The 15,534-nt window shown below is 47.4% G+C and overlaps 1 protein-coding gene across 12 annotated transcripts in view; it reads left to right on the top strand.

Annotated features, from left to right (window-relative positions):
- The window catches only part of HIPK1 (homeodomain interacting protein kinase 1), a 733,600-nt gene that overhangs the window by 651,055 nt on the left and 67,011 nt on the right, over window positions 1-15,534 (top strand). For all 12 annotated transcript variants that reach the window (XM_086923314.1, XM_086923313.1, XM_086923309.1 and 9 more), the window contains 2 exons: window positions 12,276-12,488; window positions 13,380-13,621. In XM_086923314.1, coding sequence (XP_086779440.1) covers window positions 12,276-12,488; window positions 13,380-13,621 — 455 coding nt within the window. The remainder of the gene's footprint in view (window positions 1-12,275; window positions 12,489-13,379; window positions 13,622-15,534) is intronic.

Below are 15,534 nucleotides of genomic sequence, written 5' to 3'. Positions count from 1 at the left end.
GGTTCTATGATTCCCATCCTCTGCATGTCCGCTATCTCTTGTCGTATGACCTCTCGGCGTGCCTCGGGAAGTCTATAGGGCCTTAAGCGGACTATTTTTCCTGGTATAGTTTCTATTGCATGCTCGGTGATGTTGGTTCGACCAGGAGAGGAGGAGAAGACCGCTGTCAGGGGTGCCAGAAAATCCCGTAATTCCTGGGTTTGTAGTGGAGTCAGTTCCGGATCTACACAGGAGTCAAAAGAGAGAAGTTGGTGATCAGGGTTTCCGTGTAGAACGGGACGGGGTCCTTCCCATTTTTTTAGCAAGTTTACATGGTATATCTGGGAGGTTCCACGGGTAGAGTCTATCTCTACCTCGTAGGTAACCGGGGTCACCTGTCGGAGGATGGTGTAAGGCCCTTGCCACTGTCCAAGAAGTTTTTGGTCTGATGAGGGCATCATGAGGAGTACCAAGTCGTTGACAGCGAATACACGGGGCCTGGTACCCTTATCATACTGCTTCTTTTGGTTATCTTGAGCATTCTCGAGATTCTGTCTCACTATGTCCCGGATCATAGAGAGGTGAGTCTTCAGGTTCTCAAGGTATTCCGGGAGCGGACGGGTGCGATCCGGTTCGGCCTCCCAGGCCTCCTGTGCCATGTCTAGCAGGGTACGTGGGGGACGCCCGTACAGTAACTCATACGGTGAGTAGCCGGTGCTGCTCTGGGGTTTGCAGCGGATGGCGAAGAGGGCCAAGGGTAGCATGTCCTCCCACCTTTTGGCTTCCAGGCCCAAGAGCTTCTTGAGGGTCTGTTTGCGGGTGGCGTTGTATCGCTCCACCAATCTGTCCGTCTGCGGATGATATGCCGAAGTACGGATTTGTTTTATCCCCAGTTCGGCGCACACTTGCTTCATCAAGGCAGAAACTAAAGGTGTGCCCTGATCGGTCAGGATTTCCCGGGGGAACCCTACCCGGGAAAACAGGGAGATCAGGGCTTTGGCTATCGCTTGGGTAGTGGGTTGTCTCAGGGGTATGGCTTCAGGAAAGCGGGTGGCGTAGTCCACTATGACCAGGGCATAGCGACAGCCGCTACGGGAGGGCAAGAGTGGTCCTATGATGTCCATCCCTATTCGGCTAAAGGGGACGTCTATGAGAGGGAGGGGTTGCAATGGCACTCTGGGAGGTCTATGTCGGCTGTTTTTCTGGCATACAATGCATTCCCGACAATAGTTTTTGATCCTTTGGTACCCCCCGGGCCAAAACAATTTCTCTAAAACAGTTTGACTGGTCTTTTCGTCGCCAAAATGACCCCCCAGAAGGTGGCTGTGGGCAAGGAAGAGGACTTTGTCCTGGAAGGGACCTGGGATAAGCAACTGGGCGTTCTGTTGGGGGCCACCTTTTCTGTACAGCAACCCGTTTTTCTTAAAGAAATAGGGACCTACTTGCAAGGGGTCTTCGTGATCGAGGGCCCTTCCCCACGCTTCCTGAAGAAGGGGATCCTCCTGCTGGGCCGCTCGGAATTCCCTGTCCGTCTGCCACGGGTGGTCATCAGTAAAGGCGGGGAACGCGCTGACGTATTCTTTCCTCTCTTTTCTCTTCTGGCTTCGGGTTTTGTGGGTTTTAGGAACCGTTGCGGGGTTGTTCTGGCCTGGATAAGGAGCGTCCTTCCACCACTGGGACAGGGAGTCTGAGGTGTCCTGGAGAAGCGTAGGCAGTCCCGGATAGTCACTCCCCAGAATGGCTTGTTCGGGGAGAGCGGGGACCAGACCAATGGTGAGGGAGGTCCCGGGGTCGTGCCGGTGCTGGACACGCACCCGGGTAGTGGGATAATGTTTGGTGTCCCCATGGACACACTGAATGGCAACCATCCCCGTAGGACTGACTGGATGTGCGAGATCTTGAGGTCTCAGGACGCTCTGTCGGCAGCCGCTATCGGCAAGGGCCATGACTCGTTGGCCATCGATAGAGACCGGATAGTGGAAGGCTGGTGGTGTGGTGCCCGGAGGGTTGCATAGATAGTTCCTTACAAGTCCGACCTCCATAGGTTCTTCCTTCTGCGGGCACATCCGGGCAATGTGACCGAAACCGCCACAGGCATAGCACTGGGGTCCTGGATTAGGGGGACGGAACACAACCGGGGAGGAAAACAGAGGTGTTGGTTCTGGTCTTCGTGGTAGAAGGGCCCGGATAGGCCGTGATGGTCCGGCGTTCGGTGCGGGTGTTCCTCCTTGCCCCGCTGGAGTTCCTGTGCCCGGCTGAAGGCTGAGGCTATCTCAATGGCGGTTTCTAGGGTGAGTCTGGAATGTTGTCTCACCCACCGCTGTGTGGCAGGATGTAAAGAATTCAGGAACTGTTCCAAATAGATTTTCTCAAGTATCTCGTCTTTTGTTGAGTTTTCTGGCCGGAGCCATCGGTTTGCAAGATCCTTGATTCGGAACGAGAGGGCCCTGGGATTCTCTTGTGGCCTCTCTTTTGCTTGGCGTAGCTTTAATCTATACGTATCATCGTCGATCCCAAGTCGTTCCAACACGCACCTTTTGATATCTGCATACGGGGTGGTGCCCTGTATGTTGGCCTGCTGGTATGCGGCTTGTAGATCGCCAGTGAGAAGGGGTCCTAGATATTGCCCCCAACGGTCCGCTGGCCAATTGGCTGCTTGGGCAAGACGTTCAAAGTTAGTAAAGAAGTAGTCCGGGTCTTCCCCCGGGACGTACTTCTGCAGTACCACAGAAGGGAGGGAGGCTAGTGGTCTCTGCTGACCCAGGGCCGTTGTTGGCTTCTCCATGGTCTCTCCGTGGGCGGTCCCTTGACCCTTCAGGACATCGTGAAGTTGGCCCCTGTCGTCTTCAGCTGTCTTTAGGAACTGCTCCATCAGTTTGGCAAACTGTTCCTGAGACTCCGCCATCTTCTGCACAACGGCCTCCATGCTTCCGGCGGATCCCACTTCTGACACCAAATGTGAGGGTGGGTGTGCAGCGGGCCGGAAAAGCAAGCGAGGAGGCCGTATGTAGTGTGCTATAGTAGGGGTTTATTGCAGAGTCACAAAGGTAGAACACAAGGAAAACAAAGAGGACGTCCGGGTGCTGGATCCACTTCGGGCCGGCGTTGCTGTTCGCGGTCTTCGGCGGTTCCAGCGGAGGCTCCGGCGACGTGGAGGATCCACGGAGGGCAGGGAGCAAAAGAGAAACAAAAGGGACCGTTAGTCCTATCCTAGTCGTAGGATCTCTGCTACACTCACCGTCACCCGGGTGTGTGGGGGAGGAGCGGAAAAACGAGACAGTGAGGAAAGGAAGGGACCGGGAGGGAGGAATACGGGGCGGGAGGAAAAAAGGGTGCTCGGTCGGGACGTGAAGAGGGTGGCGGGGCAAACAGTGCAGTGCTATACAATTATAATACAGTGCAGGGGACGTGATTCTAAAGAGAAGGGGAATTTATACAAGGACTATACAGGGGACTCCTAGTGAGTAGAATTAGTGAGGTTAAAGGCACTCACGCGGTCCGCCGTAACTCTCCCGTTGAGTTACGGCCGCTCTACAGCCACCTCCTGTGGACTCCACCACTCTTCGGTCCACACGTCTGCTCTCCGTCTCCTCCCTCTTCTCCTGCGCGTCCACCAGTCCGAGGTTCCTGCCACAAATCTCCGACGACTTGCACTTCCGGGTTCTCCCTTTTATCCGGTGCTGTCGCTGCCATAGGGGCGGAGCTTCCGGAGTCCGCGATATTTGAGGCTGTCTGACCCGATGTTCTGGTTGGTCCCTGTGGGGAAAAGAAGGGGGTGACTCTCTGGCGTTTTGCTGGCGTCTCAGGTCGAGTCCTTATGGTGGTATAATGAGGCCGGGGATACAGTCCCGGGGGTGGCGAAGGAGGTAAGTTCGGGGAAAGGCGGAGTACCGGTCGGGGTTGTCGGGATGCCGTCTCACACTCCTACAGATATATTGTTACACAAGTAGTAACTTGTGCTTCAATGACATCATGTGGCTCAAATTTGGGGGACCTGAACCTTCTTGTGCTCCTTCAGGCCCTGAAGGCTCAGGAGCGACTCCATCGGTTTCTGTGGATCCGGATCAGCCATTCCCCTACGACCTTCCTAGGTGCCAGCGTCCACCCCCCCTACACCCCTCCCCTTCCTCTTTGCAGCATCAGCCCCCTCCTCCCCTTCCTCTTAGCAGCATCAGCCCCCTCCCCCCTAGCAGCATCATCCCCCCTCCACCGGAATGAGGAATTGGGTGAGACCAGTGGCCTGGATACCTCCCCTGATTCTGGCCTGCTTTCTCCCCCTACCATGGCCATGGAGGAGGGAGCTACATCTGCTATGGTGGTAAGGGCAGCAGAGGTCCTAGACCTTCAACTCCCTTCAGTGGAAGTCCAGACAAACCTCTTCACAGAGGACCTGCAGCCTGATGTTTCCTCCCCGGAACTTCTCCTGCCTTTCAGCGAAACCTTGATTGATGTCCTTCTGGGAACCTGGTCCAAGCCCAGCACAGGGGCCCTTGTGAATAGAACAGTTGCCCATCGTCAGGTCCTGCTCTGGGCGACCCAAAATTCCTTACCAACCACCTTACCTCCAAGAGTTTGGTGGTCCAGGCCTCTACCCCACAGTGTTTTTCCCTCCACACCCCAGGCAGGGAATCCAAGAAACTGGATAGGTGAGGCAAGACGATTTTTTTCTTTCACTAGCTTTGCATTACCTTTGATGAACACTGCATGTCTATTGGGCTGTGCACGACCACTCCTTGTGGGAAACAGTTGCGCAGTGTCTGCCACAGATCCCGGAGGACTCCTGGGCCATTCTCTCACAAGCGTTATCAGATGGGAGAGATGCATCGCATTTCACTATTCATTGTGGGTTTGATACCACTGACTCCTTGGGCAGAATGTCATTGACGGTGGCCATGCGACATCAAGCCTGGCTCAGAACTTCCGGCCTTTTTGGGGATGTCCAGTCTTCCCTTATGCACATGCCCTTTGAGGGCACCCTATCTCTTCAGAGACCAGCCAGACATGGCTCTGGAGCGCTGATTAAGAGCAGAGTCGACCCATTGATGATGGGAGTTGGCTGCCCTGTCTAGGTCATTAGAGGCAGCAGGTGGAGTCAGGGCTTAGGTAGTTTTGCTGCGTGAATCTTTTCTGGATTCACATGCTGTGCATTATTCCTCCATCTAGTGGTTGGATCCTGAACTGTTGTGTTTTCCTTTTTTCTTTTTTCTTTGATAGCGTTGACATACCACCATTTAGTGTTCCCTTGTGACGTCGTAAACGATGCATCAATGTCGAAACGCGAGAGGTCAAAACCAAAAAACATGCCCCGGCATCAACAGTGAAGGCACCGTTGATCGCAAAGAGAAAGGCAGAAGGGCTCGATGCCGAAACGCACGCGTTGGAGATAGAGAAGAAGAAAAAGAGGCTGTAAGCAAAAAATGGCTAGTATTCTGCAATGAAAGAAAGAGTACGAAAGCTTGAAACCATTCAAGATACTGAAGAAATCCGAGACTCAATCGAAAAGAGCGTCGAAGATTTAGAGCCTCCGACAACCCCATAACCTCTAGAGGAGCAGGAAGAAGAGTTCTTTTTCGGACAAGAAGAACAACAACAACAAACTACGTGGGATCTGAAACCTCCATGGTTCAAGAGATACAATAGCAAGACCTCGACACAGACTCCCCAGAGGAAGCGGTCAGCTCCTATCCTTTTTCCCCACCAGACAACATTGGTATGTACAACCAAGTCATCAAAAGAGCAGCAGAAACCTATGGAGTACAGCTGGAGAAATAAAAACCCCAATCATGTTTTTTGCTTGAGACTTTGATTCCTACACAATAAAGGAACCAATTCCTTCCTGTGCTGCCAACTGTTCTAGATCAGTGAAAAGAGGCATTTAAGGAGCATGCCACATGTAAGGCAGTCACGCCTAGAGGAGAGAAAACAGACGAACACTCCTCCAAGGACCCTATTTACATCAAAGGTTCGGTGACCGCCGATTCCATCATAACAGCCACGGCCAAGAAAAGGGCTAATGTACCAATCACTACTGGCTCATCACCAGACAAAAAAAGCAAAAGAAAAGACCGTTTAGTGAGAAAAGTCGAGAGAAGTGTGGCAAACCCATGGCACATCGCCAATTCAAACGCTTTGCTAAACAGACATGCATACCAACACTGGGAGGAGGTTGGGGAGCTAATAAAGCACTTATCAGAACAAGACCAAAAGAGAGAAAGCCACTTGGTAGAGGAAGGGAAGAATATAGCAAATACTTGCTTAAAATCTGCCCTAGATGCTGCAGAAACATCAAGTAGACAGATGATGATTGGCATAACAGAAAGAAGACACACAAGGCTGCGGATCTCAGGAGTCAAACCAGTGGTGCAGAACAACCTACTGAATGTACTGTTCAGTGGGGAACAGCTCTTTGGAAGCATAGTGGACGACACACTGACCCAAATAAAGAAGGACAATGAGACCACAAGATCCATGGGGGCTCTACAATTCAAACATGGCATGCGTAGAGGCACCCCCTTAAAAACGCCGGCGGTTAAAGGGGACTCGTCAACCCACAACCTTGCATCAGTCATATCAACAAGGTTACCATGGAGGTAGCCAACAACAAGGGCAACAACTAAATTGGCAATAGCAACAGGGAAGATAAGGCTTTCGAGGATGCCCCAATGGAAGGGAACTTCCACAGAGAGGGGGAGCGCCCACAAAAACTAAATGACTGCATTACAAACACCTCACATACTCCACAAACATCACTGAGTGTGCCTGCAAGGCACACAAACATCAAACAAACAAACAGTTCCTCTAGTATTCTACACCAGTAGGAGGCAGACTAAAGTACTTTCTCCAAAAATGCAGAGAGATCACTTCAGACAAATGGATCTTAAAAATAATACAGTACGGTTACTGCATAGAACCAGTCAAAACACCTCCAAACAAAAGCCCAAGGCGGAAAGTACATTCCAAACGAGAAACTACTCTTTTACTCCAAGAAGTACAAGAACTGCAAGCGAAAAAAGCTATAGAACATGTACCACACAAGGAAAGAAACTAGGGAAATTACTCCACGTACTTCCTAATAGACAGAACGCTGCGTCCTATCTTAGATCTCAGATTCCTCAGATTCATAAAGACTCAAAGGTTCAAGATGACAACCCTGCAAGAGGTGATAGCTCAACTGCAATAAGGGGACTATATGGCAACTATAGACTTGAAGGAGGCCTATTTGCACTTCCCCATGAAAAGCAAACGCAAAAGACTATTAAAAATTGTGGTCAACGAGACGCACTACCAATTCAAGGTGCTAGCATTCAGTCTAAAGTCTGCACAAAGAGTGTTCATAAAGTGCCTAGCAGCAGTGGTCGCTCACCTAAGAAGGCAAGGAATCCATGTATACCCGTACTTAGACGACTGATTAGTAAGGGCAAACTCGTACAAAGTCAGCGAACAACCAATACAGTTGGTAATAGAGACACTGGTCCAGCTAGGTTTTTCCGTACACTGGGAGTAATCTTCCACAGAACAGGAAAAGGTGGTGTTAAAAGGAAAAATAAATGCAGTATTGGGGAAGGTGTTACCAAGCGAAAAACTAACAATAGCCCTACTAAAGGAGACACCGCTATACCACAAGGGGCAAGCTCTGACTGTGAGGACAGTAGGGAAGCTGCTAAAGAATGATGGCTTCATGCATTCACTTAAATCCCAACATTCTCCTACACATGAGACCATTCCAGGGATGGCTTCAAGCAAAATGGTCACAGGCAACGGAGAGTTGGGAGGATCTAGTGGTTGTCACACAAAAAAATGCAATATGAAATAGCTTGGGAGAACGAAACAAACATATTGCAAGGGAGACTTCATACAACCAACTCGAAAAGTGGCAATAACGACAGATGCCTCACAGGTAGGATGGGGAGCTCACATGAACATTTGCTTAGGATTTTCCCCCGATATCAATACTACACAAAGTGATCAACAAATGCAAGATAAGCCGCAGGACAATGATTCTAATTGCTCCACAATGAGTGAGGCAGACCTGGTTCTCAGAGATAATGGAGAGATCTCAAGAATCAATTCACAAATTGCCAAAGAGACTAAACTTACTAACAATGCAAAGGGAACAATCCACCCAGAACCAGGGAGCCTGAGCCTCGCATCATGGCTCCTGAGGACATAGAATTTGCACACCTAAAGCTACAAGAAGCAAAAAAGCTGACCATTAGGATATGTTACACGGCAGAATGGAAAAGATACTCTCTATGGTGCCTCAAGAAAGGTTTTTCACAAAAAATAACAAGACAAAGAACAGTTCTGCAGTACTTAACACACCTACTGCACAATAAGCTAACCTACACATCACTGAAGGCTCACTTCGTAGCAATTGTAGCATTACAAGAGGCCACACAGGTAAGAGCTTCTTCACTTCATAAGTGGTCAAAAGGTTCCTGGAAGGAGCAAAAAGTATTGCCCCACCAAGAAGGGTGCCAGCACCCACATGGAACCTAAATATGGTACTCGCTGAACTGATGCGAGCACAATTTGAGCCACTACACAAAGTAACCCCACAAATACTCACACTAAACACTGCCTTTTTAGTAACAATAACATCACTACACAGAGATAGTGAGTTGCAGCACTAACATTACAGAAACCCTACTTCCAAATTCATAATGTCAGGATGGCCATGAGAACAGATCCACACTTCTTGCCAAAAGTGGTATCACAATCCCACAAAAACCAATCCATAAAGTATCAAGTTTCTTCCAAAAACGCAAGCCGAAAGAGCATTGCACATACTTGACGCTAGAAGAGCAGTCATGTATTACATTGAACAGACGAAAAAGTACAGAAAGACAAAACAACTGTCTTTTGCAAACAGTTTCCTGGGAAAACCATTAACTAAAAACACAATTGCAAGATGGATAGCACAAACCATACACTGGTGCCACAAACAAGCCGGAGATGTTTTACAAAGAGCTCCACGGACTCACTCAGCAAGAAAGAAGGGAACAATTATCTCCTATCTTGCCAAAACACCACTTCAGGACATTAATATGGCAGCAACATGGTCTTCAGTGCACACGTTCACAAAACACTACTGTGTGGCTATCCAAATAAATCGAGGAAGCACAAGTAGGACAAAAAGTCTTGCAGCATCTATTCACAAAGCAACGTTCATCTTCTACCCAACCACCACAGAACTAACAAACCACTGTCAAATCTATGCACAGCATGTGAATCCAGAAAAGATTCATGCTGCATAATGTATTGTTTCTTACCTATTGGTGTAGTTTTGCAGCTTGAAGAATGTTCTGGATTCACTAGCGAACTCACCCTTCTCCACCAAATAAGATGAGAGAGAGAGGACAGAAAAAAAAACAAGAATCGGAAGATGGCGACCAAAGGTGGGCGCTTCCGGAGGAAGCACAACAACGTCACAAGGGGGCACCAAATGGTGGTACGTCGATGCCCACTAAGAAAAAAAAAGGAAAATACAACTGTTCCAGGCCCAACCACTAGATGGCAGAATAATGCACAGCATTTGAATCGAGAAAATTCTTCAAGCTGCAAAACTACACCGACAGCTAAAACTCAAAGTTTTCAATGCATCAATGTTAATTGTGTGCCAAGGTCAAGAGAGCTTTGAAGGCAATGGCCTCTTAGTAGTGGAAATGTCCAATGTAAATTTTAGGCCCCACATGACCGCCAGATGGTCAGACCAGACCAAAAGGAGAGCTGGGAGAATTTGAAAATGAGCGTTATCGGAGAAGATTTAATAAAGCAGGTGACCTGCTGAATATGTGGGTCCCCTAACTAGCTGTTCAAAGCACATGCTAATAATCACATCAGGGAGGTGGGCATAATTATGATTTGAAAGATTTTGTAAATGAAGGTTGAAGTCCCCAAAAATGGTGAAGGCAGAGGAGTCAACCTTAGTGTCCAGTAGGTGGGGGCGATATCGGAGTAAACCATTAAAGAAGTATTGCTTGGTAAGCTGCATTTGAAATGATGGTGTTTTGAGCTCCAGGGAACTACCAATGAGGTTTTAAACGCGCTGCAGTAGATGTCAGCTAAGCCTCTACCTCTCTTCCCCACACAATCTAGCCTGAATACTGAGCAACCTACTGGGACCGCCACTGAATGCTCAGATCCAGAGGAAGCGTTGGCCCAGGTCTTTGTGACAAAGACAATATCTAAGGATTGCGTCTCTAGGAAATCTGCAAATTCGAGAGCTTATTTAACAAGGGAGCGAGCATTGATTAGAGTGTAACAATAGTAACTAGTATGATGGTATGGCTTGTGGCCTGAGAGGGCCTTAGGTCTTTTATTTTGAGGTTGAGCTTGCAACTGGGACAGGTGGGAGAGACCAAAAGACCAGTTGGACACAGAATTGGGCCTTCGCATCGCTTACCTGGGTGGTTCATGCTGAGCAACTGATCTTTGGAGTAACATAGAGTGTCTTTGAGCTGTGAGGCAAAACTGGCAAAATGGCTGCCGCTGAGCATGGTCCAAGCATTGACTGGTTCAGCCGGGCTTGCTTAGGCACACTTTCGGCACACCAGCTGCGCAGACATACTATTGCGGTCAATTTGAAGGTCGACATCAGAGGGGGGCGTGGTGACCTGGCGCTTTGCAGCGCAAGCTAAAACAGTGATCGGGTGAAATTAAAAACCCAAACAAGGGTCCAGCAACCCCTTGTGTTCTGCCTTTGCGGCAGACACTAATGGTAACTCAAACCAAACTAAAGTAAAATGGTAAAATTAAGTGAAAGCATAACATAAACATAACCTAAATCCCCCATTGTAATAGGTTTCTTAAGGGGCTTATACTTATGTTCCTACCTGCCCCTTACACCATACCTCAGTGGGACTCTAATGGTTCCCACCTGCCTTGTGTGCTTCGCTTGAACCTCTGCACAACTGCCCCCTCTGGCTGCTTTCTATAAAAACAGCCTTTTTAGTGGCAATAACTTCTGCCAGGAGGGTGAACCAATTGCAGCCCCTGTCATCCAAGCCTCCTTACCCGACCATCTTCCCTAATAATTTGGTGCTTCTCACTAGGGCCTCTTTCTTACCGAAAGTGGTAACACCATTCCTTATGGGGAAATCAGTCTTTTTTCCCACTTTCTATTCTCCTCTGCACCCCTCTGACGAGGAGGAGCAACTCCACTCTCTGGACCCAAAAAGAGAGTTGTCGTTCTACCTTGACTGTGCTAAAGAGTTCTGGGTGGATGACCAACTCTTCATAGGATACGTTGGATCAAAGAAAGGTTGTGCTGTGCAGTAGAGAACTATCTTACGATGGGTCATCCTCTGCATCACAATTTGCTACACTTTGGCAAAGAAACAGCCTCCTGAAGGCTTAACCCCTTCCATGCTCATTATGAGCTCAGCTCGTCATGAGGCACAGTGGAGCTGTGCTTATGACGAGCTGAGCTTGTCATGAACAATGGTATATCTTGGGTTGCAGCACAGGAGGGGAAAACCTCTAGCAGCCAAGGTGTTAATAACTCATTCCACCAGAGAGAAGGCTGCGACCACAGTGTTGCAACGTGATGTTCCAGTCCTTGACATTGGTCAGGCTGCAACAAGGGCATCAAAGTACTACTGCCTGAACATTCAAGGCCTCAGGGACAGCCTTTTTGACTGTTCTGTCCTTCAGGACTTTCTGGTCTAAACTTGTCCACAGTCCTGGGGATGGTATTGCTAGGTTATCTATTCTAAGGTAAGGAATCTGCGTCTGTCTATCAGATGGACAAGTTACTTACCTTCTGTAACGCTTTATCTGATAAAGACATAATCTAGCCTCAGATTCCATACCGACCCACCCATCCTCCCTGCACTGCATACAGGTTTTTAGGGTCAGGGCGGATCCCTTTCAGGGCCCTAGTTGTTCTAAACACACCACTGTCCGTGCACTTCATGGCTCCACGCTCCTGGCATGTAAAGTCATGAAAAGTAACATGTCAGCATGCCAAGTAGCGCCTATATAGGTGACGTTGATGACCCTTCCAGCGCGGAAGACGCCAAGTGGAGCTGAGCTACACCACCTACCGGCATGCAGGATTATTGCTCGAGCAAAAGTCTTCCAGATTCAGCCTGATGCTTGGGATGTTCTAAGGTAAGGGATCTGCTGCTAGATTGTCTCGATCAGATTAGGCGTTAGTTACCGAAGGTAAGTAACTTGTCCATTAGACACACAACGAGCATATCTGATTTCAAAGTGAAGGTTTGATGTGAATCTTAGTGTTTTGAAAATGCAACATTGAACAGTATGTTCCATCTCTCCTTTTTTTCATGTAGGACAATTTCTGCGCTGGACGTAATTCCCTCACAGGTATATTCTTTGATTGGAAGCAGCCCTCTGCACCCTTCCTCCTCTTACAACTCCCTAATACAAATTCAAGAACAGCGGCAGCCAATTGTAATTCCAGATACACCCAGTCCTCCTGTGAGTGTCATTACTATTCGTAGTGACACAGACGAAGAGGAAGACAGCAAGTACAAACCGACCACGTAAGTAGCATGCATGCGTTTAACACTAAGTGGTTTCAGTACCGTTTGTGATATGCATTGTTCCCTAAAGTTAAGTAGTGATCAGTATACTATTTTGTCATCTTTTTAATGCGAGAGTAAACTCGAGACAAATTCATCGCCTGGCAGTGCGTCACTCTGTGATAGATACAGCATTTGGCAGCAGATGTATATCACCAGACCGGCAAGGTCAAATGTTTGTTTGTTGCGTGCGTTACCAATTGAACATTAAGGATTTAACTTGGAACTGGTTCAGCAACCATCTCTGAAGACCAGATTTCACGGTTGATCACAAGATCAGTAACAAATATCTCTCTGACCTGATTTGACCCTTTGATTGCATGACGGTGTCCTTTTGTGAATCTCCAGGGTAAAAGTTCGCTTCCTAGTCGAGCAGAATTTTATTAGCCTTTGCGAAGCCAAGTCGGTGCTATGAGAGAGCATTAGTAACGTGCTTAGAAATAGATTATCCCCACGCTGCTAGTAACATCAACATTAGAAATAGCGTGAAAAGGCAAGAGTGGAAATGTATCAATAGAATATTTTCACGGCATTGATCCTCTTGACCCTGAATCTTGAAAGACCTACGACTAATTAATTTCCCAGGTTTGAACACCTACTTGTTGCCACCGTAGGGTGCGTTGCCCTGTACTTTAGCTTTGGGAAGGCATGAACCAAACGGAAACCTTAACTACGGCACACTTGTTCTAGAGTTCCTTAGCAGCCTTCTCTCGTTCATACTTGTGCTTTGTGATGAGCCGTTTGCATCCAGGCTTCTCTGAGGCTCCCTTGATATTTCCATGTTGAAGAACAAACTTGAAATGTCATCTTTGAATGGAAGTCGTTTCACGTTCTCATACATGTTCGTTTCAGCTCCAGCTTGAAGCAGCGCTCTAATGTCATCAGCTATGTTACTGTCAATGATTCTCCTGACTCGGATTCGTCTTTGGGAAGCCCCTACGCTGCAGAGCAGCTGTCTGCACTCAATGGAGCGATTGGCGTTCTGGAGGTGCCACGGCGGCTGTCGCACGGCCAGAGTGCCAGCTCACGCACCATCATTGTACCGCCTTTAAAGACCCAAGTGCATGACTGCACTATAGATACTCAGCTCTCAGGTATGTTTGTTCTTGTACTCTGATTTCAGTATAAAGTTGTGTGAAAAAGGCGTGTCAAAATCCATGTGCAAGGCTTGATAGAAACAGAAACTTGGCGTTTGAAGTGGAAATGTCGCACCTCCGTTTGGGAGGGCAGTTTTTTAAAAAAGATTATCAAACATTGGCTATTTATTTTGACTATGCATCTCTACAAGACTCTTCTAATGCAGCTCCACGTTGTAACCCGTACATTTAATGGTAAAAATGAGTATGACAGCTATAATGTATCCTAGAGAGCTATACATTTTTAGTTTTATACAGATCAGCACTTCTTGGAATGGGTGGGGAGGGGGAACTAGGAAACATTGAACGTATGCTTTTGAGCATATCGTTTCCAACTTGAACTTAAATTGCAAAGTTTTCTTCCCTTGTCCTTTTCTCATACTGTCTGATATTTCAAATTGAATTTGTTAGATTTTTTGTTCTGATCTTTAATCATAGTGAGCCCAAAAGTATCTGGGAGGTGTGCATCCTGCTGCTGTATCTGAAAAAAGGAGTCAGTGGTCCTATAGTTTAAGCTCTGCAACACACTTTCATCTACTATTATACCATAGGGAATCTGTGTTTAGTCCACGACTGTGAAGACATTTGCCAATAAACGTTTCTACTTTGCATGTTGATGTTGCCCCTGAGAGCTTGAATCTTAGCACCTGACCCAACACACTCTTCCTTAATATGCTTTTTCTGAACATTGGACATTTTAGAAAAGTAGACAAAATTCTGAATTCAGAAAGGGGTCATTAGTATAAATCCATGAAGGTTTCTTTATAGAAACTAACAATTAAATATTGGAAAAATTGAAAAAACCAGCCTTTTGTGTCAACATTTTCTCCTGTAACTTCTTGTAATTATGACAACTCTTTGAAATCAATATACTGTTACATCTGCTGGACCTTCCTGGTTGTGGGGATATATAGGACTTGTAGGTTCACCAAGAACCCGACGAACCCAGAGCCAAAAGCTGAGCAGCAACTTGCAATGGTATTTTATTATGTACTGGGTATAGAACAATTATTCTGGGAAAATGTATACATGGGAAAATCGGTATGAAAGACACCTATGTATTTCTGAAATGGGTACAAATTATAGAGTTTAGAAACAGTACATATTTGCACATTTTCAAAATTGGGAATACTCATACTAGCATGAGAATTATTGGTCATTTTTCAAAATGACCTTTTTTACACAGTCTTTCATTTGGAAGGGAGAAATGCATGAAAACTCAATAGGTAATAACAGTTGATTTACAAATCTGAATTACCCTAAGTCTCCCGATAAAAACGGCACCTCACTTGTGTGGGTCGGCCTTGTGCCCGCCACAGGAAACTGTGCAAAACGCAATGTGGTCACACCTCAATCTCGCAGTGAAAAATGACCCTTTTTTGGCAGATTGCCTAGCTGTAGTTTTTGTACCCTAGCTCTGCCGGCACCTAGGGAAACCTAGCAAACCTATACATTTTTTACAAGTAGACACCCTGGGGAATCCAGGATGGGGTGCCTCCCACCAGGTTCTGTTACCCAGAATCCCTTGCAAACATAAAAAAAGTGTCCAAAAAAACAAATTCTTCCTACATTTCTGTGGTGTAAAGTTCTGGAATCTGCGTGGATCCACAAATTTCCACCCACCCCGCGTTCCCCAAAGTCTTCTGAGGAAAATGATACCTCACTTGTATGGGTCAGCCTAGTGCCTGCGACAGGAAACGCCACAAAACGCAACGTAGTCCACCTCAATTTCGCAGTGAAAAATGACCCTTTTTTGGCAGATTGCCTAGCTGTAGTTTTTGAACCCTAGCTCTGCCGGCACCTACGGGCACCTAGAGAAACAAACCTATACATTTCTGGAAACTAGACACCCAGGGGAATCCAGGATGGGG

The sequence above is a fragment of the Lissotriton vulgaris genome, chromosome 5 (assembly GCF_964263255.1).
Source record: "Lissotriton vulgaris chromosome 5, aLisVul1.2, whole genome shotgun sequence".
Classification (NCBI taxonomy): Eukaryota; Metazoa; Chordata; class Amphibia; order Caudata; family Salamandridae; genus Lissotriton; species Lissotriton vulgaris.
The sequence above is the reverse complement of the archived record's forward strand: the minus strand, read 5'-3'. Positions and strand labels throughout refer to the sequence as shown.